This window comes from Scyliorhinus canicula, chromosome 6 (genome assembly GCF_902713615.1).
Source record: "Scyliorhinus canicula chromosome 6, sScyCan1.1, whole genome shotgun sequence".
Lineage (NCBI taxonomy): Eukaryota > Metazoa > Chordata > Chondrichthyes > Carcharhiniformes > Scyliorhinidae > Scyliorhinus > Scyliorhinus canicula.
Window position 1 is genome coordinate 38,420,471 of NC_052151.1, and position 27,087 is coordinate 38,447,557.

Here is a 27,087-nt window from a genome sequence, read left to right on the forward strand (position 1 = left end):
CGGGAATCGAACCTGGGACCCTGGAGCTGTGAAGCATTTATGCTAACCACCATGCTACCCTGCTGCCCTCAAAGGGAAAAAAACCTCTTGGTGGAAGAACAAGAAGATAGCGATTATGAGAAAAAAGGTCACTCAATCTTGTTCAGGTAGGTGGCAGCTCAGATATTGGCAATGTGCTTACAGGAGTGACATATACGTTGTGAGACACATGACACATGACCTGCAGCCAAGGCATGGGAAAAGGTAGGGCAGGTACTGCAGAGCTATGCAAGGAGTCAGAGGAGAGGGAATCAAGGATAAATACAATAGGCAGAAAGAGGAAATAAGAAAAGAGATAGGCAGGGAAATCAAGAGCCAGATTCGAACAGGGCCGCAGTGAACAATAGTGGGGATGGGACAAGAAATGCTAAAAAGACGAGCCATAAGGTTTTGTGGCATAACGTGCTGAGCATTCGCAATGAAGTGGATGAATTAATATGCAAATAGATATAAACAGTGTGATAAAGTTGGGATTACAGAGACAGGGATGGGAACTGAACATTCGGGGCAGTGTTTACATAAGAACATAAGAACTAGGAGCAGGAGTAGGCCACCTGGCCCCTCGAGCCTGCTCCGCCATTCAATGAGATCATGGCTGATCTTTTGTGGACTCAGGTCCACTTTCCGGCCCGAACACCATAACCCTTAATCCAGGGGTGGGCAAACTTTTCCGTGCAAGGGCCACATTCAGAAATTCACAATTTTAAAGGGCCGCATAGTATATTAAGTAAAATGATTAATATTTAAAATAGCCAAAATAAAAGGTTTTTAAAGAAAAAAAAGCAATTAATTTTTATTAATTCATATTTTAAAGTAGAAACTTCACATGAAACACATGTTGTGCCGAGCAATGATCACCCTACTCAAGTCAACGTATCCACCCTATACCAGTAACCCAACAGCTCCCCCCATTAACCTTAAAATTAAAAAAAAAAAAAAATTTTAAATGTTTTTTTTTAATGACTTGATCTTGGTGGGCCGCATAAAGACCTTTGGCGGGCCGCATGCGGCCCGCGGGCCGTAGTTTGCCCACCCCTGCCTTAATCCCTTTATTCTTCAAAAAACTATCTATCTTTACCTTAAAAACATGTAATGAAGGAGCCTCAACTGCTTCACTGGGCAAGGAATTCCATAGATTCACAACCCTTTGGGTGAAGAAGTTCCTCCTAAACTCAGTCCTAAATCTACTTCCCCTTATTTTGAGGCTATGTCCCCTAGTTCTGCTTTCACCCGCCAGTGGAAACAACCTGCCCGCATCTATCCTATCATAAGACCATAATACCATAAGACATAGGAGTGGAAGTAAGGCCATTCGGCCCATCGAGTCCACTCCGCCATTCAATCATGGCTGATGGGCATTTCAACTCCACCTACCAGCATTCTCCCCGTAGCCCTTAATTCCTCGCGACATCAAGAATTTATCTATCTCTGCCTTGAAGCCATTTAGCGTCCCGGCCTCCACTGCACTCCGCGGCAATGAATTCCACAGGCCCACCACTCTCTGGCTGAAGAAATGTCTCCGCATTTCTGTTCTGAATTTACCCCCTCTAATTCTAACGCTGTGCCCACGGGTCCTCGTCTCCTCGCCTAACGGAAACAGTTTCTTTGCGTCCACCCTTTCTAAGCCATGTATTATCTTGTAAGTTTCTATTAGATCTCCCCTTAACCTTCTAAACTCCAATGAATACAATCCCAGGATCCTCAGCCGTTCATCATATGTTAGACCCGCCATTCCAGGGATCATCCGTGTGAATCTCCGCTGGACACGCTCTAGTGCCAGTATGTCTTTCCTGAGATGTGGGGCCCAAAACTGGACACAGTACTCCAAATGGGGCCTAACCAGAGCCTTATAAAGGCTCAGTAGCACATCGCTGCTTTTATATTCCAACCCTCGTGAGATAAATGACAACATTGCATTCGCTTTCTTAATCACAGATTCAACCTGCATGTTTACCTTTAGGGAATCCTCGACTAGCACTCCCAGATCCCTTTGTACTTTGGCATTATGAATTTTCTCACCGTTTAGAAAGTAGTCTATGCTTGGATTCTTTTTTCCAAAGTGCAAGACCTCACATTTTCTCACGTTGAATTGCATCAGCCATTTCCTGCACCACTCTCCCAAACTGTCTAGATCCTTCTGCAGCCTCCCCACTTCCTCAGCACTACCTGCCTGACCACCTAACTTCGTATCATCGGCAAACTTCGCTAGAATGCCCCCAGTCCCTTCATCCAGATCATTAATATATATGGTGAACAGCTGCGGCCCCAACACTGAACCCTGTGGGACACCGCTGGTCACCGGCTGCCATTCCGAAAAAGAACCTTTTATCCCAACTCTCTGCCTTCTGTCAGACAGCCAATCCTCAACCCATGCCAGTAGCTCACCTCGAACACCATGGGCCCTCACCTTACTCAGCAGCCTCCTGTGTGGCACCTTATCAAAGGCCTTTTGGAAATCCAGATAGACCACATCCACTGGGTTTCCCTAGTCTAACCTACTTGTCACCTCCTCAAAGAATTCTAACAGGTTCGTCAGGCACGAACTCCCCTTACTAAATCCATGTTGACTTGTTCTAATCCGACCCTGCTCTTCCAAGAATTTAGAAATCTCATCCTTAACGATCGATTCTAGAATTTTACCAACAATCGAGGTTAGGCTAATTGGCCTATAATTTTCCATCTTTTGTCTTGATCCTTTCTTGAACAAGGGGGTTACAACAGCGATCTTCCAATCGTCCGGGACTTTCCCTGACTCCAGTGATTTTTGAAAGATCTCAACCAACGCTTCCGCTATTTCTTCAGCCACCTCTCTCAGAACTCTAGGGTGTAGCCCATCGGGGCCAGGAGATTTGTCAATTTTAAGACCTTTTAGCTTTTTTAGCACCATCTCTTTTGTAATGGCAACCATACTCAACTCAGCCCCCTGACCCTCTATAATTTTTGGGATATTACTCATGTCTTCCACTGTGAAGACAGACGCAAAGTACTTATTAAGTTCTCCAACCATTTCCTCGTCTCCCATCACTAGCCTTCCGGAATCAGTTTGAATTGGCCCAATGTCTACTTTGGTCTATCTATTCCCTTCATAATTTTAAATGTTTCTATAAGATCCCCCCTCATCCTTCTAAATTCCAACGAGTACGGTCCCAGTCTACTCAACCTCTCCTCATAATCCAACCCCTTCAGCTCTGGGATTAACCTAGTGAATCTCCTCTGCACACCCTCCAGTGCCAGTATGTCCTTTCTCAAGTAAGGAGACCAAAACTGAACACAATACTCCAGGTGTGGCCTCACTAACACCTTATACAATTGCAACATAACCTCCCTAGTCTTAAACTCCATCCCTCTAGCAATGAAGGACAAAATTCCATTTGCCTTCTTAATCACCTGTTGCACCTGTAAACCAACCTTCTGTGACTCATGCACTAGCACACCCAAGTCTCTCTGCACAGCGGCATGCTTTAATATTTTATCGTTTAAATAATAATCTCGTTTGCTGTTATTCCTACCAAAATGGATAACCTCACATTTGTCAACATTGTATTCCATCTGCCAGACCCTAGCCCATTCACTTAACCTATCCAAATCCCTCTGCAGACTTCCAGTATCCTCTGCACTTTTCGCTTTACCACTCATCTTAGTGTCATCTGCAAACTTGGACACATTGCCCTTGGTCCCCAACTCCAAATCATCTATGTAAATTGTGAACAATTGTGGGCCCAACACGGATCCCTGAGGGACACCACTAGCTACTGATTGCCAACCAGAGAAACACTCATTAATCCCTACTCTTTGCTTTCTATTAATTAACCAATCCTCTATCCATGCTACTACTTTACCCTTAATGCTATGCATCTTTATCTTATGCAGCAACCTTTTGTGTGGCACCTTGTCAAAGGCTTTCTGGAAATCCAGATATACCACATCCATTGACTCCCCGTTATCTACTGCACTGGTAATGTCCTCAAAAAATTCCACTAAATTAGTTAGGCATGACCTGCCCTTTATGAACCCATGCTGCGTCCGCCCAATGGGACAATTTCTATCCAGATGCCTCGCTATTTCTTCCTTGATGATAGATTCCAGCATCTTCCCTACTACCGAAGTTAAGTTCACTGGCCTATAATTTCCTGCTTTCTGCCTACCTCCTTTTTTAAACAGTGGTGTCACGTTTGCTAATTTCCAATCCACCGGGACCACCCCAGAGTCTAGTGAATTTCGGTAAATTATCACTAGTGCATCTGCAATTTCCCTAGCCATCTCTTTTAGCACTCTGGGATGCATTCCATCAGGGCCAGGAGACTAGTCTACCTTTAGCCCCATTAGCTTGCCCATCACTACCTACTTAGTGATAACAATCCTCTCAAAGTCCTCACCTGTCATAGCCTAATTTCTATCAGTCACTGGCATGTTATTTGTGTCTTCCACTGTGAAGACCGACCCAAAAAACCTGTTCAGTTCCTCAGCCATTTCCTCATCTCCCATTATTAAATCTCCCTTCTCATCCTCTAAAGGACCAATATTTACCTCAGCCACTCTTTTTTGTTTTATATATTTGTAAAAACTTTTACTGTCTGTTTTTATATTCTGAGCAAGTTTACTCTCATACTCTATCTTACTCTTCTTTATAGCTTTTTTAGTAGCTTTCTGTTACCCCCTAAAGATTTCCCAGTCCCCTAATCTCCCAGCAATCTTTGCCACTTTGTATGCTTTTTCCTTCAATTTGATACTCTCCCTTATTTCCTTAGATATCCACGGTCGATTTTCCCTCTTTCTACCGTTCTTCCTTTTTGTTGGTATAAACCTTTGCTGAACACTGTGAAAAATCGCTTGGAAGGTTCTCCACTGTTCCTCAACTGTTCCACCATAAAGTCTTTGCTCCCTGTCTACCTTAGCTAGTTCTTCTCTCATCCCCTTGTAATCTCCTTTGTTTAAACACAAAACACTAGTATTTGATTTTACTTTCTCACCTTCCATCTGTATTTTCAATTCCACCATATTGTGATTGCTCCTTCCGAGAGGATCCCTAACTATGAGATCATGAATCAATCCTGTCTCATTACACAGGACAAGATCTAGGACCGCTTGTTCCTCGTAGGTTCCATTACATACTGTTCTAGGAAACTATCGCGGATACATTCTATAAACTCCTCCTCAAGGTTGCCTTGACCGACCTGGTTAAACCAATCGACATGTAGATTAAAATCCCCCATGATAACTGCTGTACCATTTCTACATGCATCAGTTATTTCTTTGTTTATTGCCTGCCCCACCATAACGTTACTATTTGGTGGCCGATAGACTACTCCTATCAGTGACTTTTTCGCCTTACTATTCCTGATTTCCGCCCAAATGGATTCAACCTTATCCTCCATAGCACCGATGTCATTCCTTACTATTGCCTAGATGTCATCCTTAAACAACAGAGCAACACCACCTCCCTTACCATCCACTCTGTCCTTCCGAATAGTTTGATACCCTCGGATATTTAACTACCAGTCGTGACCATCCTTTAACCATGTTTCAGTAATGGCCACTAAATCATAGTCATTTACGATGATTTGTGCCATCAACTCATTAACTTTATTCCGAATACTACGAGCATTCAGGTAAAGTACACTTATGTTGGTTTTTTTACCTCTGTTTTGAGTCTTAACATATCCAGTTTTATTCCTTTTGTTATTACTGGGCCTATTCACTGAGCTCCCCTCAGTCACTGTACCTTGTACTGTCGCCCTTTTAGATTTCTGACTATGTCTTCTCTGCCTTGCACTTTTCGCCTTACTTCCTTTTGCTTCTGTCCCTGTTTTACGACCTTCCAACTTCCTGCATCAGTTCCCATCCCCCTGCCACATTAGTTTAAACCCTCCCCAACAGCTCTAGAAAACACCCCCCCTAGGACATCGGTTCCAGTCCTGCCCAGGTGCAGACCGTCCGGTTTGTACTGGTCCCACCTCCCCCAGAACCGGTCCCAATGCCCCAGGAATTTGAATCCCTCCCTCTTGCACCATCTCTCGAGCCACGCATTCATCCTATCTATCCTGACATTCCTACTCTGACTAGCTCGTGGCATTGGTAGCAATCCTGAGATTTAGGAAGGACAGACAAAATGGAAAAGGCAGTGGAGATGCATTACTGGTTAAAGAGGAGATTAACGCAATAGACTGGAAAAATATTTGGCAAAGTTCTCCGCCTTGCGCCACCGGTAGCGGAGTTCTCAATGTGGCGGAGAATCCAGCAGCTGTGAAGAAAATAGGCACCAATCTGTTTCCGATGCTCCGGCCCCCTGCTGGTATCTTGATCGAGGTTCGCGCCCTGGGTCTTGTTGACCCACTTGCACTGAATTAGCGGGCCGGGCACCAGGGCGGAAGGGTAGCACAGTTGCTTCATAGTTCCAGGGTCCTAGGTTCGATTGCCAGCTTGGGTCACTGTCTGTGCGGAGTCTGCAAGTTCTCCCCGTGTCTGCGTGAGTTTCCTCCGGGTACACCGGTTTACTTCCACAGTCCAAAGATGTTCAGGTTAGGTGGATTGGCCATGATAAATTGCCCTTGGTGTCCAAAAAAGGTTAGCTGGGGTTACTGGGCTACGGGGATGGAGTGGAGGTGTGGGCTTAAGTAGGGTGCTCTTTCCAAGGGCCGTTGCTAACTCGATGGGCCGAATGGCCTCCTTCCACACTGTAAATTCTATGATATCTATGTTCTCTTGGCCTGCATGATTCTCCGGTCCTTTGTCTCAGACACAGGAATCACCACCTGTCAATTCCACCAACGAGAAAACCAGTCAGCTGTGTTTAGACGCCTCAGATCTTTGATTTGCAACCCATTCGTTCATTTCTCGTTGATGTTGATTTTACTAGGCTGTGATTGACAGCTTCCATACACAACACAGCTGTCAGCATTGCTCCATTCATCTCACTTCATGGTTGAGTAATTCTGAAGTGCACTAACCACAATGTTTATAAACATCAAGCTTTGATTGACATCTCCTGAACCACATCAAACAGAGTTAAATGCTGTCAATTTCCAGCTGACCACTTCAAAATCACTCCAGCATGATGGGAGGTGATTGGAAAGCAGGAACACAAATCGGGTGCAATTCAGCTATGGCGGGAGAATGTAGTCCCCCCAAACGGAGAATTATGCTCATTAGCTCCAACAATGTAGGATTTGTATGGGTAAACCTGAGAATCAACAAAGGGCAAAAAACTTTAGTGGGGGTTGTATATAGATCCCCAAACTGTAGTAATGGTGTTGGGAATGACGTTAAACAGAAAATTATAAATGCATGGACTAAAGGAACATCTGTACTTTTTCTGCATATAAATTGGGCAAATCAAATTAGTGAAGACGAGGAATTCTTCGAGTGTATACAGAAAGATTTTCTGGATCAATATGTCGAGGAACCAACTAGAGAACAGGCCACCCGAGACTGGGTATTGTGTAATGAGAACGGAGTCATTAGCAATCTAATTGTGTGAGACCCCTTGGGAATGATCAACCATAAAAGTTAGATTTTTCATCAAGATGGAGAGTGATGTAGTTGATTCTGAGACTAGGGTTCTGAGCCTCAATAGGAAACTATGACGATATAAGGCACGGGTTGGTTATGATTGCTTGGGAAATGTTACTGAAAGGGACGATGGTGGATAAGCAATGGGAAACATTCAGATATAGCAGGGTGAACTGCAACAATTGTCTATTCCTGTCTGGCATAAAAGGAAAACAGGAAAGGTGGCCAAACCATGGCTAACAAGGATAATTAGAGATAGTGATAGGTCCAAGGAAGAAGCACACAGGTTGGGCAAGAAAAAGAATAGACCTGAGGATTGGGAGCAGTTTAGAAATCAGCAAAGGGATTGATTAAGAAGGGGAGAATGAGAGTAAGCTTGTTGGGAACATGAAAACCGACTCTCAATGTTTCTATAGGTATGTGAAGGGTGTGGCTGCGAATGAGGCAGGTAGAGGAATCAAGCATGTAGCGTTGCATGAGCCTCAGCCCTTGTCCCTGTCCAATAGAACATAGAACAGTACAGTACAGAACAGGCCCTTCGGCCCTCGATGCTGTGCCGAGCAATGATCACCCCACTCAAACCCACGTATCCACCCTATACCCGCAACCCAAGAACCCCCCCTTAAACTTACTTTTTTTAGGACACTATGGGCAATTTAGCATGGCCAATCCACCTAACCCGCACATCTTTGGACTGTGGGAGGAAACCGGAGCGAGGAAACCCACGCACACACGGGGAGGACGTGCAGACTCCGCACAGTGACCCAACCGGGAATCGAACCTGGGACCTGGGACTCTGGAGCTGGGAAACAGGTTTGGGATTCTTGCTCCCTGGGTGGTCAGGAACGCATACTGCAGAGAGGATGATCAACTGACCACAGCACCGTGGTTCAGGCAGGGGGAGAGAAAAGAAATGTCGTCATAATTGGGGATAGTATAGTGAGGGGCATTGACACTGTTCTCTGTGACCAGGATCGAGAATCCCAAAGGTTGTGTTGCCTGCCTGGTGCTTGGGTTCATAAGACCATAAGACATAGGAGCAGAATGAGGCCACTCGGCCCATCGAGTCTGCTCCACCATTCAATCATGGCTGATATTTTTCTCATCGTCATTCCCCTGCCTTCGTCCCATAACCCCTGATCCCCTTATTAATCAAGAACCTATCTATCTCTTGTCTTAAAGACACTCAGTGATTTGGCCTCCATCGCCTTCTGTGGCAAAGAGTTCCAGAGATTCACACCCTCTGGCTGAAGAAATTCTTTCTCATCTCTGTTTTAAAGGATCATCCCTTTAGTCTGAGATTGTTTCCTCTGCTAGTTTTTCCTACAAGTGGAAACATCCTCTCCACGTCCACTTTATCCAGGCCTCGCAGTACCCTGTAAGTTTCAATAAGATTCCCCCCTCATCCTTCTAAACTCCAACAAGTGCAGACCCAATGTACCCCCTGCCGTCCAAGGACATTATAATGATATTAAGCAGCCTATGCACATTCGCCGACACTGCCGCCCTTTCACAAACCCCGTCTGGTCCTCCCCTATCACCCCCGGTCCGCTATCCGTGACGTTAACACTTTTGCTAACAACTTTGCATCCACATTAAGCAGCGATATCAGGTGATATGACTCACACTTCACCTGGTTTTTTCCTTTTTTTCTTCATAATCAGCAATATGGATGCCTGCGACAATGTGGGTGGGAGCTCCCCCCTTCCCCTCCCATCACTGTACATCCCCACCAGCAGAGGCCCCAACTCAGCAACAACCTTCTTCTGAAACTTTATTGGGAACCTGTCCAGCCCCAGGGCCTTCCCTGTCTGCATCAATCCAACACCATCCATCACCTCCCCCAGCCCAATCGGGGCCCCCAGTCCCTGCACCCTCCCTTCCTCCACCTAGGGAACGTCAAACCGTCTAATAATAATCTTTATTGTCACAAATTCGCTTACATTAACACTGAAATGAAGTTACCGTGAAAAGCCCCCAGTCACCATATTTTGGCGTCTGTTCGGGTACACGGAGGGAGAATTCAGAATGTCCAAATTACCTAACAGCACGTTTTTCAGGACTTGTGGGAACCGGAGCACCCAGAGGAAACCCACGCAGACATGGGGAGAATGTGCAGACTCCACACAGACAGTAACCCAAACCGGGAATCGAACCTGGGATCCTGGTACTGTGGAGCAACAGTGATGACCACTGTGCCACCGTGTCCAAGAGCCGTCTCATACCCTCTTCCCCAGGCGGAGGCTCTGACTCATACAACCTTCTGTAGAAGGCCTCAAATACCCCAGTCACTCCTCTTGGATCGGTCAGCACCTTGCTGCTCTCATCCCTCAGCCTATCAGTCTCCCTTGTCACTGCCTGCTTCTTCAGTTGGTGCGGCAACATCCTACTCGCCTTTCCTCAGTATTCGTACACCACCCCTCTGGCCATCCGCAATTACCCTACCGCCTTCTCCGTGGACACCAACTCAAACTCCATCTGGAGCCTCTGCCTCGCTTTTAATAGGCTCTTTTCTGGCGCAACCGAGCACCTCCAATCCACCCTCAAAATTTAAGCCGCTAGCCTTGCTCTCTCCTCTCGCTCTACCTTCTCCCTCTGCACCCAGATCAAGATAAATTCATCCCTGACTTTAAGTGCCTCCCACAATGTGGAGGCAAGACGTCCTCGTGTCATTCCGCTCCTCGAATGGCGGCCCTCACCCTCTTGCAGACCCCCTATTGGCCCTCACCCTCTTGCACACCCCCTCATCCACCAATAACCCCACATCCAAACTCCACTGAGGCCGCTGGACCTCCTCTGTGCCATCTGCAAATCCACCCAGTGCGGTGCGTGGCCAGAAACCACGATCGGCCACCCCCACCAGCAGTGCCTTGTCCATCCTGAAAAAATCGATCCAGGAGTATACCTGGTGCGCATGTGAGACGTACAAGAACTCCTTTGCTCTCGGTCTCCCAAATCGGCAGAGGTCTGCCACTAGGACCACCGGCATTCCCTCCAGCTTCACACTAACCATCACATACCTACCCCCTGGCTCGGCTATAATATTACCCACCTATAAAGCCACTTTCTTATTGACCAGTACCACTACACCTCTTGTCTTCATATCCAACTCGAGTGGAACACCTGCCCCACCCGTTCCTTCCTTAACCTCGTTTGATCCTCCAACTTTAGGTGCGTCTCCTGCAGGAACACAACATCTGCCTTTAAACTCCTCAAGTGCATGAAAACACACGACCGTTTAACCGGCCTATTCATCTCTCGCACATTCCATGTAACCAGCCTGGTCAGGTGGGGAGCTCGCTCCACCCCTTCCTCCCCTGCCGATCAGTAATAACCCTTCTTTAGTCAGCTCCACTCGGCCCGCCCCAAGCTGTCCACCGCCATCCCTTCTTGCCCAACTGCGCCACACCAGCCATCCATGTCAACGACCCTCTCCCCCATCTCATCCCTCCCCATAACCACACCAGAAACCAACCCATTCTCCTTCCCGCCCCCCCCACTCCTACCTCCCGATAATCCCCCATTTCACTCCCGTTAACTAGCCCAACGAGCTAGCATGGTTGCCCCTGCCCGGGTCCTCTGACCATCTCTCATCCCCCCAATCCACCCCTCCCCCACCATCCTTCCAAACAACAATCATATATGGAAAAACAATAGGCTCACCATCAACGCACCCACCATCGCAACCTACACCAATCCATTCACCCTTTACGGCCACATTGCCACATTTTACACAAAGCCCAACTTCAAAGTGTCCTTGCACTTCTCCCAGTCCATGGTCCCTCATAAAGTCCACCACCTCCTCAGGCGAATCAAATTAAAACTCTTGCAACTTTGTGAACCTCACAAGTGGGTGGGGTACAGAACCCCGAACTTCACCCCTTGTAGAGGGCTGCCATGATCCGGTTATACTTGGCCCTCCGCTTGGCCAACTCCGCTCCCAGGCCCTGGTATATCTGTAGCTCCTCGCCTCTCAGATACACTTCTTGGCCTACCTCACTCACCTCAGGACCTTCTTCTTATCAAGGAACTTTATGCAGCCTCACCACCATCGCCCTCGGCGGTTCCCCCACCTGTAGCCTCCTCCTCACCTTGGTCCACCTCGAGAGGCTGGTCAAAGGCCTCCTCCCTCATCAGCTTTTCCAGTATGCTCGCCACATACTTCATGGCGTCCGTGCCAACAATGTCTTCAGGGATCCCCAGGTTCTGCCTCCTGGAGAGGACTTCCGGTTGCGGCTATTCGGAGCTAAGCCGCACGTTTGGCAGCTCCCGCTTTAAGAGGACTTGTGGGCTCTTTTAAGGGCCCCAAACGGCGCTGATTCGACGATTCCTGGTGGATAAAGGGGTCTGGAGCAAAACCCCCCGGGATTTATGGTGCGGACTCGAAGTGGGGCGAGGAGATAAACGGCAGCAGCTCCCCTGGAAAAGCGGGGGAAGGTGGACAAAATGGCGGCCGGTGGAGCCCCTGAGGAGTGGAGGCAATGGGCTGAGGAGCAGCAGGCGGCCCTTCTGCGCTATTTCACGGAGCTGAAATGGGAGTTGTTGGAATCCCTGAAGGTGACGACGAGTAAGCTGCTGAAGACCCAGACAACCCAGGGTGCAGCGATACTTGAGTTGCAGCAGCAGGCCTCTGAGCATGAGGAGAAGGTTTCAGCCCTCGTGGGGAAGGTGGAGATACACGATGCGCTTCATAAAAAGTGGCAAGATCGGTCTGAGGAGATGGAGCTTCGGTCACGGAGGAAGAACCTGCGGATCCTGGGCCTCGAGGAGGGGCTGGAAGGGTCGGACCTGCCGGCCTATGTGGCTGTGATGTTGAACTCGCTGGTGGGGGCAGGATCCTTCCATCTGCCCCTGGAGCTGGAGGGGGCCCACAGAGTACTGGCTAGGCGGCCAAAGGCGAATGAACCCCCGCGGGCGGTGCTGGTGCGGTTCCATCGGTTCAGCGACCGGGAGTGTGTTCTCCGATGGGCTAAGAAGGTGAGGAGTAGTAAGTGGGAGAATACGGTAGTGCGTATCTACCAGGACTCGAGTGCGGAGGTGGCCAAGCGGAGAGCCGGGTTTAACCGGACAAAGGCGGTGCTCCATGGAAAGCAGGTGAAGTTCGGCATGTTGCCGCCTGCGTGCCTGTGGGTCACCTACAAGGACCAGCATCACTACTTTGAGTCCCCGGAGGAAGCATGGGCCTTTGTGCAGGCTGAAAATCTGGACTCGAACTAGAGATTGGGGGCTGTGGGAGTTTTTCTATTTCTGTATCATTGTTTATGCTGTAGTGGGTTATTCTGTTTGTTCCTGTTTTTTCTCTCGCTTTTGGACGATGTGGGTTATGGTTTTGTGTTCTAAAGGGGCTACTGGGGTTTGTGGTTGATCTGTGTCTTTGTCTGTACGGAGTTGGTGGTTGGGTTGGGACTACGGTTTGGGAGCTGCGTTGGTGGGGTGGGGCAGTGTGAAAGCGCGGGCTTTTCTCTGGTTTCCAGCGATGCGGGACGAGGGGGTGGAGCTGGTGGCGAGGGGCGTGGTTATTAGACCAGGTAACATCCTTCTGCACTGTCCACAACTCCACCGACTTTAGTGTCATCTGCAAATTTACTCACCCATCCTTCTACGCCTTCCTCCAGGTCATTTATAAAAATGACAAACAGCAATGGCCCCAAAACAGATCCTTGTGGCACACCACTAGTAACTGGACACCAGTCAGAGCATTTCCCATCAACCACCACTCTTTGTCTTCTATCAGCTAGACAATTTCTGATCCAAACTGCTAAATCACCCTGAATCCCATGCCTCTGTATTTTTTTGCAATAGCCTACCGTGGGGAACCTTATCAAACGCTTTACTGAAATCCATATACACCACATCAACTGCTTTACCCTCATCCACCTGTTTGGTCACCTTCTCGAAGAACTCAATGAGCTTTGTGAGGCACGACCTACCCTTCACAAAACCATGTTGACTATCTCTAATCAAATTATTCCTTTCCAGATGATTATACATCCTATCTCTTATAAACCTTTCCAAGACTTTTCCCACAACAGAAGTAAGGCTCACTGGCCTATAGTTACCGGGGTTATCTCTACTCCCTTTCTTGTACAAGGGGATAACATTTGCTATCCTCCAGTCCTCTGGCACTATTCCTGTAGACAAAGATGACTTAAAGATCAAAGCCAAAGGCTCAGCAATCTCCTCCCTAGCTTCCCAAAGAATACTAGGATAAATCCCATCCGGCCCAGGGGACTTATCTATTTTCACACTTTCCAGAATCGCTAACACCTCCGCCTTATGAACCTCAAACCCTTCTAGTCTAGTAGCCTGTATCTCAGTATTCTCCTCGACAACTTTGTCTTTTTCCTGTGTGAATACTGACGAAAAATACGCATTTAGCACCTCTCCTATCTCCTCGGACTCTACGCACAACTTCCCACTGCTGTCCTTGACTGGCCCTACTCTTACCTTAGTCATTCTTTTATTCCTGACATACCTATAGAAAGCTTTCGGGTTATCCTTGATCCTACCTGCCAAAGACTTCTCATGTCCTCGCTTGGCTCTTCTTAGCTCTCTCTTTAGAGCCTTCCTAGCTAACTTGTAACTCTCAAGCGACCCAACTGAACCATCACGTCTCATCTTCACATAAGCCTCCTTCTTCCTCTTGACAAGTGATTCAACTGCTTTAGTAACCCATAGTTCCCTCACTCGACCACTTCCTCCCTGCCTAACAGGTACATACTTATCAAGGACACGCAGTAGCTGTTCCTTGAACATGCTCCACATTTCCATTGTGTCCATCCCCTGCAGTTTTCCTCTCCAGGTGATGCATCCTAAGTCTTGCCTCATCGCATCATAATTGCCTTTCCCCCAGCAACAACTCTTGCCCTGCGGTTTATACCTATCCCTTTCCATCGTAAAGTAAACGTAATCGAATTGTGGTCACTATCACCAAAATGCTCACCTACCTCCAAATCTAACACCTGTCCTGGTTCATTACCCAGTACCAAATCCAATATGGCCTCGCGTCTTGTTGGCCTATCTACATACTGCATCAGGAAACCGTCCTGCACACATTGGACAAAAACGGATCCATCTAAAGTACTCGAACTATAGTGTTTCCAGTCAATATTTGGAAAGTTAAAGTCCCCCATAACAACTACCCTGTTATTTTCGCTCCTATCCAGAATCATCTTTGCAATCCTTTCCTCTACATCTCTGGAACTTTTCGGAGGCCTATAGAAAAGCCCTAACAGGGTGACCTCTCCTTTCCTGTTTCTTAACTCAGCCCATACTACCTCAGTATTCGAGTCCTCATCAAATGTCCTCTCAGCCACCGTAATACTGTCCTTGACTAACAATGCCACCCCTCCCCCTCTCTTACCACCTTCCCTGAACTTACTGAAATATCTAAACCCCGGCACCTGCAACAACCATTCCTCGCCCTGGTCTATCCATGTCTCTGAAATTGCCACAACATCGAAGTCCCAGGTACTAACCCATGCCGCAAGCTCACCCACCTTATTCCGGATGCTCCTGGCATTGAAGTAGACGCACTTTAGACCACCTTCCTTCCTGCCGGTACACTCCTGCAACTTTGAAACCTTACTCATGACCTCACTACTCTCAGCTTCTTGTGTACTGGAGCTACAATTCAGGTTCCCAATGCCCTGCTGAACTAGTTTAAACCCTCCCGAAGAGCATTAGCAAACTTCCCACCCGAGGATATTAGTACCCCTCTGGTCCAGGTGAAGACCATCCCGTTTGTAGAGGTCCCACCTACCCCAGAATGAGCCCCAATTGTCCAGGAATCTGAAACCCTCCCTCCTGCACCATCCCTGCAGCCATGTGTTCAACTGCTCTCTCTCCCTATTCCTCGACTCGCTAGCACGTGGCACGGGTAACAACCCAGAGATAATAACTCTGTTTGTTCCAGCTCTAAGTTTCCACCCTAGCTCCCTGAATTCCTGCCTTACATCCCTATCCCTTTTCCTACCTATGTCGTTGGTACCTATGTGGACCACGACTTGGGGCTGCTCCCCCTCCCCCTTAAGGATCCCGAAAACACGATCTGAGACATCGCGGACCCTGGCACCTGGGAGGCAACACACCAACCGCGAGTCTCTCTCATTCCCACAGAATCTCCTATCTATCCCCTAATTATGGAGTCTCCAATGACTAATGTTCTACTCCTTTCCACCCTTCCCTTCTGAGCAACAGGGACAGACTCTGTGCCAGAGACCTGTACCCCATGGCTGACCCCTGGTAAGTCCCCCCCCCCCAACAGTATCCAAAGCGGTATACCTGTTACTAAGGGGAACGACCACAGGGGATCCCTGTACTAACTGCTTACCCCCAGCCCCTCTCATCGTCACCCATCTATCTTTATTCTTTGGCGTAACTACCTCCCTGAAGCTTCTATCTATCACCCCCCTCTGCCTCCCGAATGATCCGAAGTTCATCCAGCTCCAGCTCCAGTTCCCTAACACGGTTTTTGAGGAGCTGGAGTTGGGTGCACTTCCCACAGATGAAATCAGCAGGGACACTGACGGCGTCCCTCACCTCAAACATTCTGCAGGAGGAGCATTGTACTGCCTTCCCTGACATCACCTCTAGATTTTTTTAAAAAAACAAGAAAAAGAAAGGAAGAACTTACCTGATATTCCCACAAACCCTGCCCCGGCTGAAAGGTAAGCAAATTTAAAGGCACTCACTCACCTTCACGACAGGCCCCTGCTCCCACTTCCCAACGACCGTGGTTTTTTTTTGGTTAGAGGAGGAGGTAGGGGGGGAAATACTGACAAAGTGTTTCGGGTTTAACTGTCACTTGACAACAGCCCCTCCACAAATCACCTTCAAATTAGGCTGACCGCACTGCACGTATGCAAATTTCCCCAGAACAGCCAATCAGTATCTCTGCTCCTCTGCACTCTGCTGGATGCTTTCCTTCACTCAAACTCCTCGGGTCTCCTTCGCAGGTACACCTTCAAATTAGGCTGACCGCACTGCACGTATGCAAATTTCCCCGGAACAGCCAATCAGTAGCTCTGCTCTGCTGCCCTCTGCTGGATGCTTTCCTTCACTCAAACTCCTCGGGTCTCCTTCGCAGGTACACCTTCAAATTAGGCTGACCGCACTGCACGTATGCAAATTTCCCCAGAACAGCCAATCAGTAGCTCTGCTCTGCTGCCCTCTACTGGATGAGGGGTCCTAGCCTGGGGGGGGGGGATCCCGGGTTGCTGCTGGATTGGCCAGGGAGGAGTTGGTGCGGGTCGGGGGGTGAGGTTCTATCGCCGTGGGAAACGGGCCAAATGGGTGCTGGCCAGGGGCGACCAGTCGATGGGCTATGGCTAGTCGACGGGTGAGGGGGGCGGGGTGCCCCCTGATCCGGCTGATTATGTGGAACGTGAGGGGGTTGAATGGGCCGGTTAAGCGGGCCCGGGTGTTTTCGTATCTGAAGGGGCTGAAGGCGGACGTGGCCATGCTCCAGGAGACCCACCTGAATGTGGCGGACCAGGTCCGTCTGAGGAAGGGGTGGGTGGGGCAGGTTTTACACTCAGGGCTCGACTCGAAGAACCGGGGGGTGGCGATCCTGGTGGGGAAGAGGGTGGCGTTTGAGGCGTCTGAGGTTGTGGCTGATAGTGGCGGCAGATATGTGATGGTGAGCGGTAAGCTGCAGGGGGAGAGGGTGATGTTGGTTAATGTGTACGCCCCAAATTGGGATGATGCTGGTTTCATGAGGCGTATGTTGGGCCGCATTGCTGGCCTGGAGGTGGGGGGCTTGATCATGGGGGGGGACTTCAATACGGTGCTGGATCCCCTACTGGATCGTTCTAGTTCAAGTTCAGGCAGGAGGCCGGCGGCGGCCAAGGTGTTGAGGGGGTTTATGGATCAGATGGGAGGAGTGGATCCCTGGAGGTTCGGGAGGCCGAGGGCCCGGGAGTACTCTTTTTTTCTCCCATCTGCACAGGGTTTATTCCCGCATTGATTTCTTTGTGTTGGGTGGGGGACTAGTCCCGAGGGTGGAGGAGGGCGAGCATTCGGCTATTGCGATTTCGGACCATGCTCCGCATTGGTTGGATCTGGAGATGGGGGAGGTGCGGGACCAGCGCCCGCTTTGGCGTCTGGACGTGGGGTTGCTGGCTGATGAGGAGGTGTGTAGGAGGGTTCGGGGATGTATCGAGAGGTACCTCCAGGTCAATGATACTGGGGAGGTCCAGGTGGGGATGGTGTGGGAGGCTCTGAAGGCAGTGATTAGCGGGGAGCTGATCTCCATCCGAGCCCATAGGGAGAGGGGGGAGAGGAGGGAGAGGGAGAGACTGGTGGAGGAGCTGTTGAGTGTGGATAGGAAGTACGCGGAGGCCCCGGAGGAGGGATTGCTGGGGGAGCGGCGTAGCCTGCAGGCCAAGTTTGATTTATTGACCACCAGAAAGGCGGAGACACAGTGGAGGAAGGCGCAGGGAGCGGTCTATGAGTACGGAGAGAAGGCAAGCAGGTTGCTGGCGCACCAGCTTCGTAAGCGGGACGCGGCTAGGGAGATTGGTGGAGTGAAGGATAGAGATGGGAATGTGGTGCGGCGGGGCAGAAGTCAATGAGGTCTTTAGGGACTTCTATAGGGAACTGTACCGGTCGGAGCCGCCGGCGATGGGAGGGGGAATGGAGAGTTTTATGGACAGGCTCCAATTTCCAAGGGTGCAGGAGGAGCAGGTGGAGGGACTGGGGGCGCCGATCGAATTGGAGGAGCTGGTCAGTGGGATTGGCCACATGCAGTCGGGGTAGGCGCCGGGACCGGATGGGTTCTCGGTTGAATTTTATAAGAAATATGCGGACCTGCTGGGCCCCCTGTTGGTTAGGACCTTCAACGAGGCATGGGAGGGGGGTGTTCTGCCCCCGACGATGTCTCGGGCGCTAATCTCCCTGATCCTGAAGCGTGATAAGGACCCCTTGCAGTGCGGATCATACAGGCCGATTTCACTGCTGAATGTTGACGCCAAGTTACTGGCGAAGATCTTGGCCACTAGAATAGAGGACTTGGTGCCGGGGGTGGTACATGAAGATCAGACGGGTTTTGTGAAGGGGAGGCAGCTGAACACTAACGTGCGAAGGCTGCTAAATGTGATAATGATGCCGGCAGCAGAAGGAGAGGCAGAGATTGTGGTGGCATTGGATGCGGAGATGGCCTTTGACAGGGTTGAGTGGGGGTACTTGTGGGAGGTGTTGGAGAGGTTCGGGTTTGGGGTGGGGTTTATTAAATGGGTGAGGTTGCTGTACGAGACCCCGATGGCGAGTGTAGCGACAAATGGGAGGAGGTCCGAGTACTTCAGGCTCCACGGTGGGACGAGGCAGGGGTGCCCCCTGTCCCCCTTGCTTTTTGCGCTGGCAATTGAGCCTCTTGCCATGGCTCGCAGGGAGTCGAGGAGGTGGAGGGGTTTGGTGCGAGGTGGGGAGGAGCACCGAGTGTCGCTGTATGCGGACGACTTGCTGTTGTATGTAGCAGACCCGGTGGGGGGAATGCCGGAGGTGATGGAGATTCTTGCTGAGTTCGGGAGTTTCTCGGGATATAAATTGAACCTGGGCAAGAGTGAGCTGTTTGTCGTACACCCGGGAGATCAGGAGGAGAGGATTGGTAGGCTCCCGCTAAAGAGGGCAGTGAGGAGTTTTAGGTACCTGGGGGTTCAGGTGGCTAGGAGCTGGGGGACTCTGCACAAGCTCAATTTTACTAGGTTGGTGGAGCAGATGGAGGAGGAATCCACCTTTTGGATCACCAGGCCCTGTATCTCCTGTTGCTCACCCGCTCCTTCGCCGCCCTTAGCAGCTCCACTACCTTAGCCAAATCCTCTAAGGCCCCTTTGCTCTGCTGCTAGAAGTTGCTATTGAAGAATTCTACTAGCTGCTCTGAAGACCACTGGGTGGACAGCGCTGCTCCCTACTCTCCGCCATCTTCTCCTGTGTCACACCACAAAAACTTTCTTGCTCAAATTGCTGTCTCTTCCTCGTTGCACTTCTCATCTGATGAGCTATAACCCAATCCCACCAGAAGAGCAGCACATTCCTTTGGCATGCATGTACCTTTTGCCATCAAACATCACACAATTCAGGTGGGGAAGTACCAAAAAAAATCCATTTAGAGCGGGAGCCACCAAATGTGCAACCACTCACTTCAAAGTCAGCACTGGAAGACCCTTACATTGTCATTATGATGATGCCACAAACATTTAGGCTTGTCATGCCATGGGTTTGACATGAAAGTCAAATTTGGAGGCCCAAAAAGCAAACAATTGATATTGAGATTGAACAAAGAACAAAGAAAATTACAGCACAGGAACAGGCCCTTCGGCCCTCCAAGCCTCCGCCGATCCAGATCCTTTATCTAAATCTGTTGCCTATTTTCCAAGGATCTACTTCCCTCTGTTCCCCGCCCATTCATGTATCTGTCTAGATGCATCTTAAATGATGCCATCATGCCCTCCTCGACCACCTCTGCTGGCAAAGCGTTCCAGGCACCCACCACCCTCTGCGTAAAGAAATTTCCACGCACATCTCCCTTAAACTTTCCCCCTCTCACCTTGAAATCATGACCCCTTGTAATTGACACCCCCACTCTTGGAAAAAGCTTTTTGTTATCCACCCTGTCCATACCTCTCATAATTTTGTAGTCCTCAATCAGGTCCCCCCTCAACCTCCGTCTTTCCAATGAAAACAATCCTAATCTACTCAACCTTTCTTCATAGCTAGCATCCTCCATACCAGGCAACATCCTGGTGAACCTCCTCTGCACCCTCTCTAAAGCATCCACATCCTTCTGGTAATGTGGCAACCAGAACTGCATGCAGTATTCCAAATGTGGCCGACCCAAAGTCCGATACAACTGTAACATGACCTGCCGACTCTTGTACTCAATACCCCGTCCGATGAAGGCAAGCATGCTGTATGCCTTCTTGACCATTCTATCGACCTGCGTTGCCACCTTCAGGGTACAATGGACCTGAACTCCCAGATCTCTCTGTACATCAATTTTCCCCAGGACTCTTCCATTGACCGTATAGTCCGCTCTTGAATTAGATCTTCCAAAATGCATCGCCTCGCATTTGCCTGGATTGAACTCCATCTTCCATTTCTTTGCCCAACTCTCCAATCTATCTATATTTTGCTGTATTCTCTGACAGTCCGCCTCGCTATCTGCAACTCCACCAATCTTAGTATCAGCTGCAAACTTGCTCATCAGACCACCTATACCTTCGTCCACAAACAACAGTGGTCCGAGCACAGATCCCTGTGGAACACCACTAGTCACCGTTCTCCATTTTGAGACACTCCCTTCCACCACTACTCTCTGTCTCCTGTTGCCCAGCCAATTCTTTATCCATCTAGCTAGTATATCCTGAACCCCATACAACTTCACTTTTTCCATCTACCTGCCATGCGAAACTTTATCAAATGCTTTACTGAAGTCCATGTATATGACATCTACAGCCCTTCCCTCATCAATTAACTTTGTCACTTCCTCAAAGAATTCTATTAGGTTTGTTAGACATGACCTTCCCTGCACAAAACCATGCTGCCTATCACTGATAAGTCTATTTTCTTCCAAATGTGAATAGATCCTATCCCTCAGTATCTTCTCCAACAGTTTGCCTACCACTGACGTCAAGCTCACAGGTCTATAATTCCCTGGATTATCCCTGCTACCCTTCTTAAACAAAGGGACAACATTAGCAATTCTCCAGTTCGCCGGGACTTCACCCGTGCTCAAGGATGCTGCAAAGATATCTGTTAAGGCCCCAGCTATTTCATCCCTCGCTTCCCTCAGTAACCTGGGATAGATCCCATCCGGTCCTGGGGACTTGTCCACCTGAATGCCTTTTAGAATACCCAAAACTTCCCCCTTCCTTATGCCGACTTGACCTGGAGTATTTAAACATCCATCCCTAACCTCAACATCCATCATGTCCCTCTCCTTGGTGAATACCGATGCAAAGTACTCATTAAGAAGCTCACTCATTTTCTTTGACTCCACGCAATAATTCTCTCTTTTATTTTGAGTGGGCCAATCGTTTCTCTAGTTACCCTCTTGCTCCTTATATACAAATAAAAGGCTTTGGGATTTTCCTTAACCTGTGCAAATTATTTCGAGAGAATTTTTAAATTTCATTTTTTAGATGTACATTTTTTGCATCTTTAATTTGTCTCTTTCTCTCTCATCTTTCTTTCCATCTCAACTTCTTTTCCTGTAACTAATTTGATTCTAATTAATCTTGTTGTCATCGCTGCCAATTCTTTTTCATTCTCTTTCGATTTCATTGGTTAAGGAGATAGATCATTGGAATCAATGATAATTAGGTCCCAGAACCCTAAATTCAGAAACACATTTCTTGAAAGAATTAGGTGTAGATGTGAGTTGTCATTATGATTATGTTTCAGTTATGTTTCACACACAAATAAGGAAAAGAAGGAATTCGAAGATTTGAAGCATGATTAAATATAACATTATAAAAAATCAGATTATACAAAATATTTCAGGCAAAAACTTTCAAGGCATTTATTTTATATTTGTTGATAGTGTCCTGATTATGACTTGTGTGAACGTGTGTCTGGGCAACGCCAAGATCCTCTCACAGGCAAAATATACCAGCGAGAACAATGGGATCCAGAGAAGATAAATAAAGAAAAAATGAAAGGAGAAGCTGAGGAAGAGGAGAATGAAGAAGAGGAAGAAATAATTGAAGAGCTTGAAGAGGTAAACATTTAATATTGTCGATTTCAATTTCTTCATTATTGCAATAATTGAAAATTAAAGATGTGGTAGTGTTTCTCCGAGCATGGAAAGGCAATGCAACATTGTGACTCAAATTCTCCAATCCACAACCCTGCGAATGAAGCTTCTCCCAGGGAATGTGGATTACACTGTTTAAACATCGCTACTCAAAGTTTCAATTATGTTTGAATGGTGATTTCTTTAATTTTAAAAATCCTCTTTATCACTTCAGCACCCTGGCAGCACTTAGCTAGTCACCAATAATAAAAAATTGAGATCTATCCTCCTATAGATATCCATTCTTGGTTTGGCACGCTACAACAATATGAACAGTTTCTGTACGTGTACCACTGCAGATATTTAATAGCTAAAATTGCAGTTCCTCTACAATTCAAGTTTTTGGATGTAGTGCATGTGTATATTGTAATGATGGGCTGCACTTTGGGAAGGTGAAGTTCTTGCCCTCTGCACTCCTGGGGTAAGAGAGCAGGAAATTGAGTATTCAAGGAAGAAAATCAAAAGGGTACATAGAGAGAGGAAGAGGAATGAAAAAATAAGATTGAATGCTGTTCTAGCCACTGGCTGTGTTACGGTTGTTCAATATACCTGTGTTTTTACTTTTTATCTTGAACACATCATGCTCTAGAATTCTTTTTGTTGAACGCCTTCATCTTTCCACCTCATGCCCTCCCTCCCTTTAAGACCAACCTTAAAATTCATGGACAGGATTCTCGGTCAGTCGACGGTAAAATCAGGAAAGGTGATTCTGCGGAGAATTGGTATTGACACCAAAATTGTGGCGGGCGCAGGGTTCACGCCAAATCTCCTGGACTCGAAAGCGACATCAAAGATTTCCACTCCACATGTACAGTAAACGCCGTTTCAATATCATTAGCGGGCCTGACCCAGTATTCTCCGGGGCCTCCATTATTCTTCTCCTCCAAGGGGGGAATTCCCGATGGTAAGGTTCACTTGTGCTTTTAGAAATCAAGAAACAAGCACCATGGCTGATGAGGGAGAGTGGAGACGTAGGACGCAACATTGTGTAGGGGTGGGGTGGGTGCCCTGCCATTGCCGGGAATATGAGCGAGGGGCCTGGGTGACCCCCACGAGACTGGAACAGTGTCCAGGCATGGACTGCCATTGCCGCGGCCAGCAGGACATGGGCCAGGGCAGGCACGGGAGGCCGCACAAGGTGTGCGCCAGGGCCAACGTGCGGGATGCTCTGATTGCCTCCACGTTCTGCACAATGGTTAGTACAGCTGCTTCACAGCACCAGGAATCGGGTTCAATCCCCCCCCCCCCCCCCCAACTCCCACCAACTGCGCCTTTACGGATACAACTGTATTCCCAAAGGGTACATCAGGAGTGGAGCTGTAATTCTCACCCTGGGTCCCTTGTGGCAGACGTCTTCTGGGGCGACCAGGCCTGGGTTGGCCCGGCTGCTGCTCGCAAGTCAAAGGTGATATAGTGCCACCGTGTTCTACCCACTGCCCATGTGATGTGCCTCTTCACAAACATTCTCAACCAAGGTGAGTGTTTCTGGGATGATGGAGGGTGTTGGAGACAACTGTGACAGGAAATCAGTGTCATCCCGGACTCGAGCTCCAGGGTGTCCTGGTATTCGGGTCGATGGTTCCCATCTGTGTCGGTATCGTCCTTGTCGCTGTCAACACCTGGGGTTCTGGATGAGGCTCAGGGGAGGGGGTGTTATGAGTGTGGGGGTGGTGAGGGTGGTGTGGGAGTGGTGGTGGGTGTGAGGGCGGTGAGTGAACCACAACTCAGCGGGGTCCCACCACTTCGCCTGATGCCGATCTCCAACTTGACGACTAACCTTTCTTCAGGCCAACCAACCACATCTAGGGCTCTCTGCTCTGCTGCGGTGAGGGGCTGCTGGTCCAGTGGTCCCCCTCCAGTCTTCTCCCGCTCCCAGCGGTTATGGGCGACCTTCTCCTGGGGGTGGGGGGAAACAGAAAATGCACAGTGTTAGACAGTCCGATGCATGCAGCCCAGAGGATGGGTAGCTGGTGGCTTCAATGGCCAGGGCACTCAGCCATGGCAGCTGGTATGGGTGCCGGTATGTGTGTGCTTTCTCTGGTTGGGAAGTGGGTAGGGTTTCGGGTGTGTGGGATGGGGGTTGGTGTCGAGGCACTGTGCTGCCTACTCACCCTGGCTGCCCTGAGGAGGTTGTGCAGTTTTTTCCTGCCCTGTCCTATGATCTGCATCAGCACTGGGATAACCCTATCCAGAGTCTTAGCATCTGACTGGGACTCAGCTGAGTCCTGGCGTCCAGTAGCCCTCCGACTGCTGACTCCCTTGGATGTTCCTGCCTCCACCCGATGTGCATCAGCAAAGAAGTGGCAAATGGAATACAATGCAGAAAGGTGTGAGGTTATGCACTTTGGTAGGAAGAATGGAGGCATATACTATTTTCTATATGGGAAAAGGCTTAGGAAATCAGAAGTACAAAGGAACTTAGGAGTCCGAATTCAAGATTCTCTTCAGGTTAATGTGATATCTTGGTTGTGTTGTAATTCGCCGACTGACCACTAGGAGTGTCATTAGTATATAAGTGAATGTTACAGTCAGGTGACCTCAGACTGACTAGGGACAAGATCTAAAGCGATGAAGCAGAAACATCAGTCTTTTGGAACTCGCTGACTCAAAATAAACAGGGAGTGTTATAAGCTCCCAGTTTTCCCATTGCAAAATTGTTTTTGCAGCAGATAACTGAATGAGTTGATTGAAGTAGCACTAATTTAAATGCCAGCAGTTAATGAGTTAATCCATTATTCTTCTAGAAATTTAGAACAGTTACCGGACTGTTTGGATGAAAATACTGTGGATTGTTTGATGTTTTACAAAACAGCAGAGTTAAAGAATGGGGTTTTATCAAAGAATACTGGCCATTCAAAGCGCAAGGGCAGAAATTCAGTTTCTCACACACGTGCCATTCAAGTTGGCTGCTGGCTGAATTTTGCCAAATCTTTGTAAGGCACCCCCACTCAAGGTACCACTCATAGGGATAAGCAAAACAGCAAAATTGGCTCTGATCGCTTTGCGATTCTCCACACAATGGAGAATTGCGTTCTCCATTGAGAACACAATGGAGTGTGTTCTCCAGTTGACGAATTTGTAGCGGGGAGGAGATGAAGGAAAATAACCAATTCTTGTGAGCTGTGCCAGATCCCCAAGAGCCCATCTGACAACATCCTTTTTATAAGATCTATTTTTGCCATGCTGCATCGCTTTAAGATTGCAGGTACTATGGCAACGCTTATGCCAATGGGATATTGAGGTGAAATAAATTTACCACATTTTGGTAATATTACTCATGCAGGTGAAAGTTGTGAATCTCAACTCAGATATTAACAAAAAATAGCTCTAATTTAAAAAAAAATTCTAAATGCCCAATCACCTTTCAGTAGTTTATGTGGAAGAATGAAGCAGTGCAACAGAGTTGAGCCAATATATTAAGGCAGTACGAAAATCACGTAATAATTTCACCATTACTTCTCATGCAACGAGAGAAGAGAGGAAATACATCAACATATTAAGATGGTCATCTAATAGCTAGTACACTAAATTTAATTTGCTGTAAACATATTTAGGCCTGGTCTCCATGGCAAAAAGGAACCCAAAGGGGGCAAGTCACATCTATAACCACCCAAATAGCTCCTGGCATAATATTATCTTAAGGGTTGCAAAAAGGTTAGAGTGGTAGAGGTTAAGGCTGTTACAATAAACCTCAACAAAGCCCTCCGAAGCTAAATCATGTGAACTGGAGTGTCTATTACAGCAATACATTCACCTAATAATGGTGCAGTATTTTCCAACAGGCACATTGTCATTAAGTCTGACTTTATGTCTTATTTACAATGCAAACCATTATGACACAAAAAAAATTGCTTGCCCAGTGTCCTCCTCCGTAGTTAATCATACCTAATCATTTCGGATTTGAGTCCAAAAAAATATGGATTTTTATTTTGTGCATAAAAAGGTAATTTAAAGAGCAGTGATTGCATGGAATTATTAAATTAATAAAAGAAAACAGACGTTTACCTTTGGTTTCTAATGGGTAACTTCCCATTTCTTTCCTCCAATGACACTCCAAGCACACAAATAACCTACTTATGACTCTTCCCTTTCCCATATTATTGTAAAATCAATTAAACTCAGAATTATGGGCGAGCAGTACTGAAACTGACAGGCTCTGATTAAATACTGAAGTACTGTCATCATGGGGAAAGAACTCTGTGCTGACCGGAGACACTACCCACCTCGGTGCTTTTTCAAGCGGGAACTAAGAAAATGAGCAAGTGTACGTCACAAATTCCTCAATGCTGCTTTTTGAAGAAAGGGAAATGAAGGGTAAGTAATGACTATCTGCAACATTGAGCTGTAACCATTGCAATCTATGAATGATGTTTTATAGCTATTTCCACAATTTCATTCACACTGTTGGTTTCCAAATGAAGAGAAGATCGTGTATGGAAGTGCATCATTGGCGACGATTAAACTGAACAAGAAAATGGGCGTGAAGGATACCGCACCATCACGCCTCTGTCCTGGGAGTCTGCCTTGTGCAGTTTTTAAATTGCCTTTGTTTGCATGCTGCTATCTGGAAGCAATGTGACTTTACCATACATTAATATCCCCTCAATCTTATCATTTAGATTTTTATTTGTAATACAGAACATCTATTTACCGAGAACAACTCTTGCCAAACAACGCCTCCAACTTGCCCTGTTCTTTTTTTTTAAATTAAGGGGCAATTTAGCATGGCCAATCTGTACAACTTTGTG

The 27,087-nt window shown here is 47.9% G+C and overlaps 1 protein-coding gene across 1 annotated transcript in view; it reads left to right on the plus strand.

Moving 5' to 3' along the window:
- The window catches only part of ak9 (adenylate kinase 9), a 457,701-nt gene that overhangs the window by 46,561 nt on the left and 384,053 nt on the right, over positions 1-27,087 (plus strand). The window contains exon 7 of the mRNA XM_038801009.1: positions 22,088-22,264. Within this exon, the coding sequence (XP_038656937.1) occupies positions 22,088-22,264 (177 nt within the window). The remainder of the gene's footprint in view (positions 1-22,087; positions 22,265-27,087) is intronic.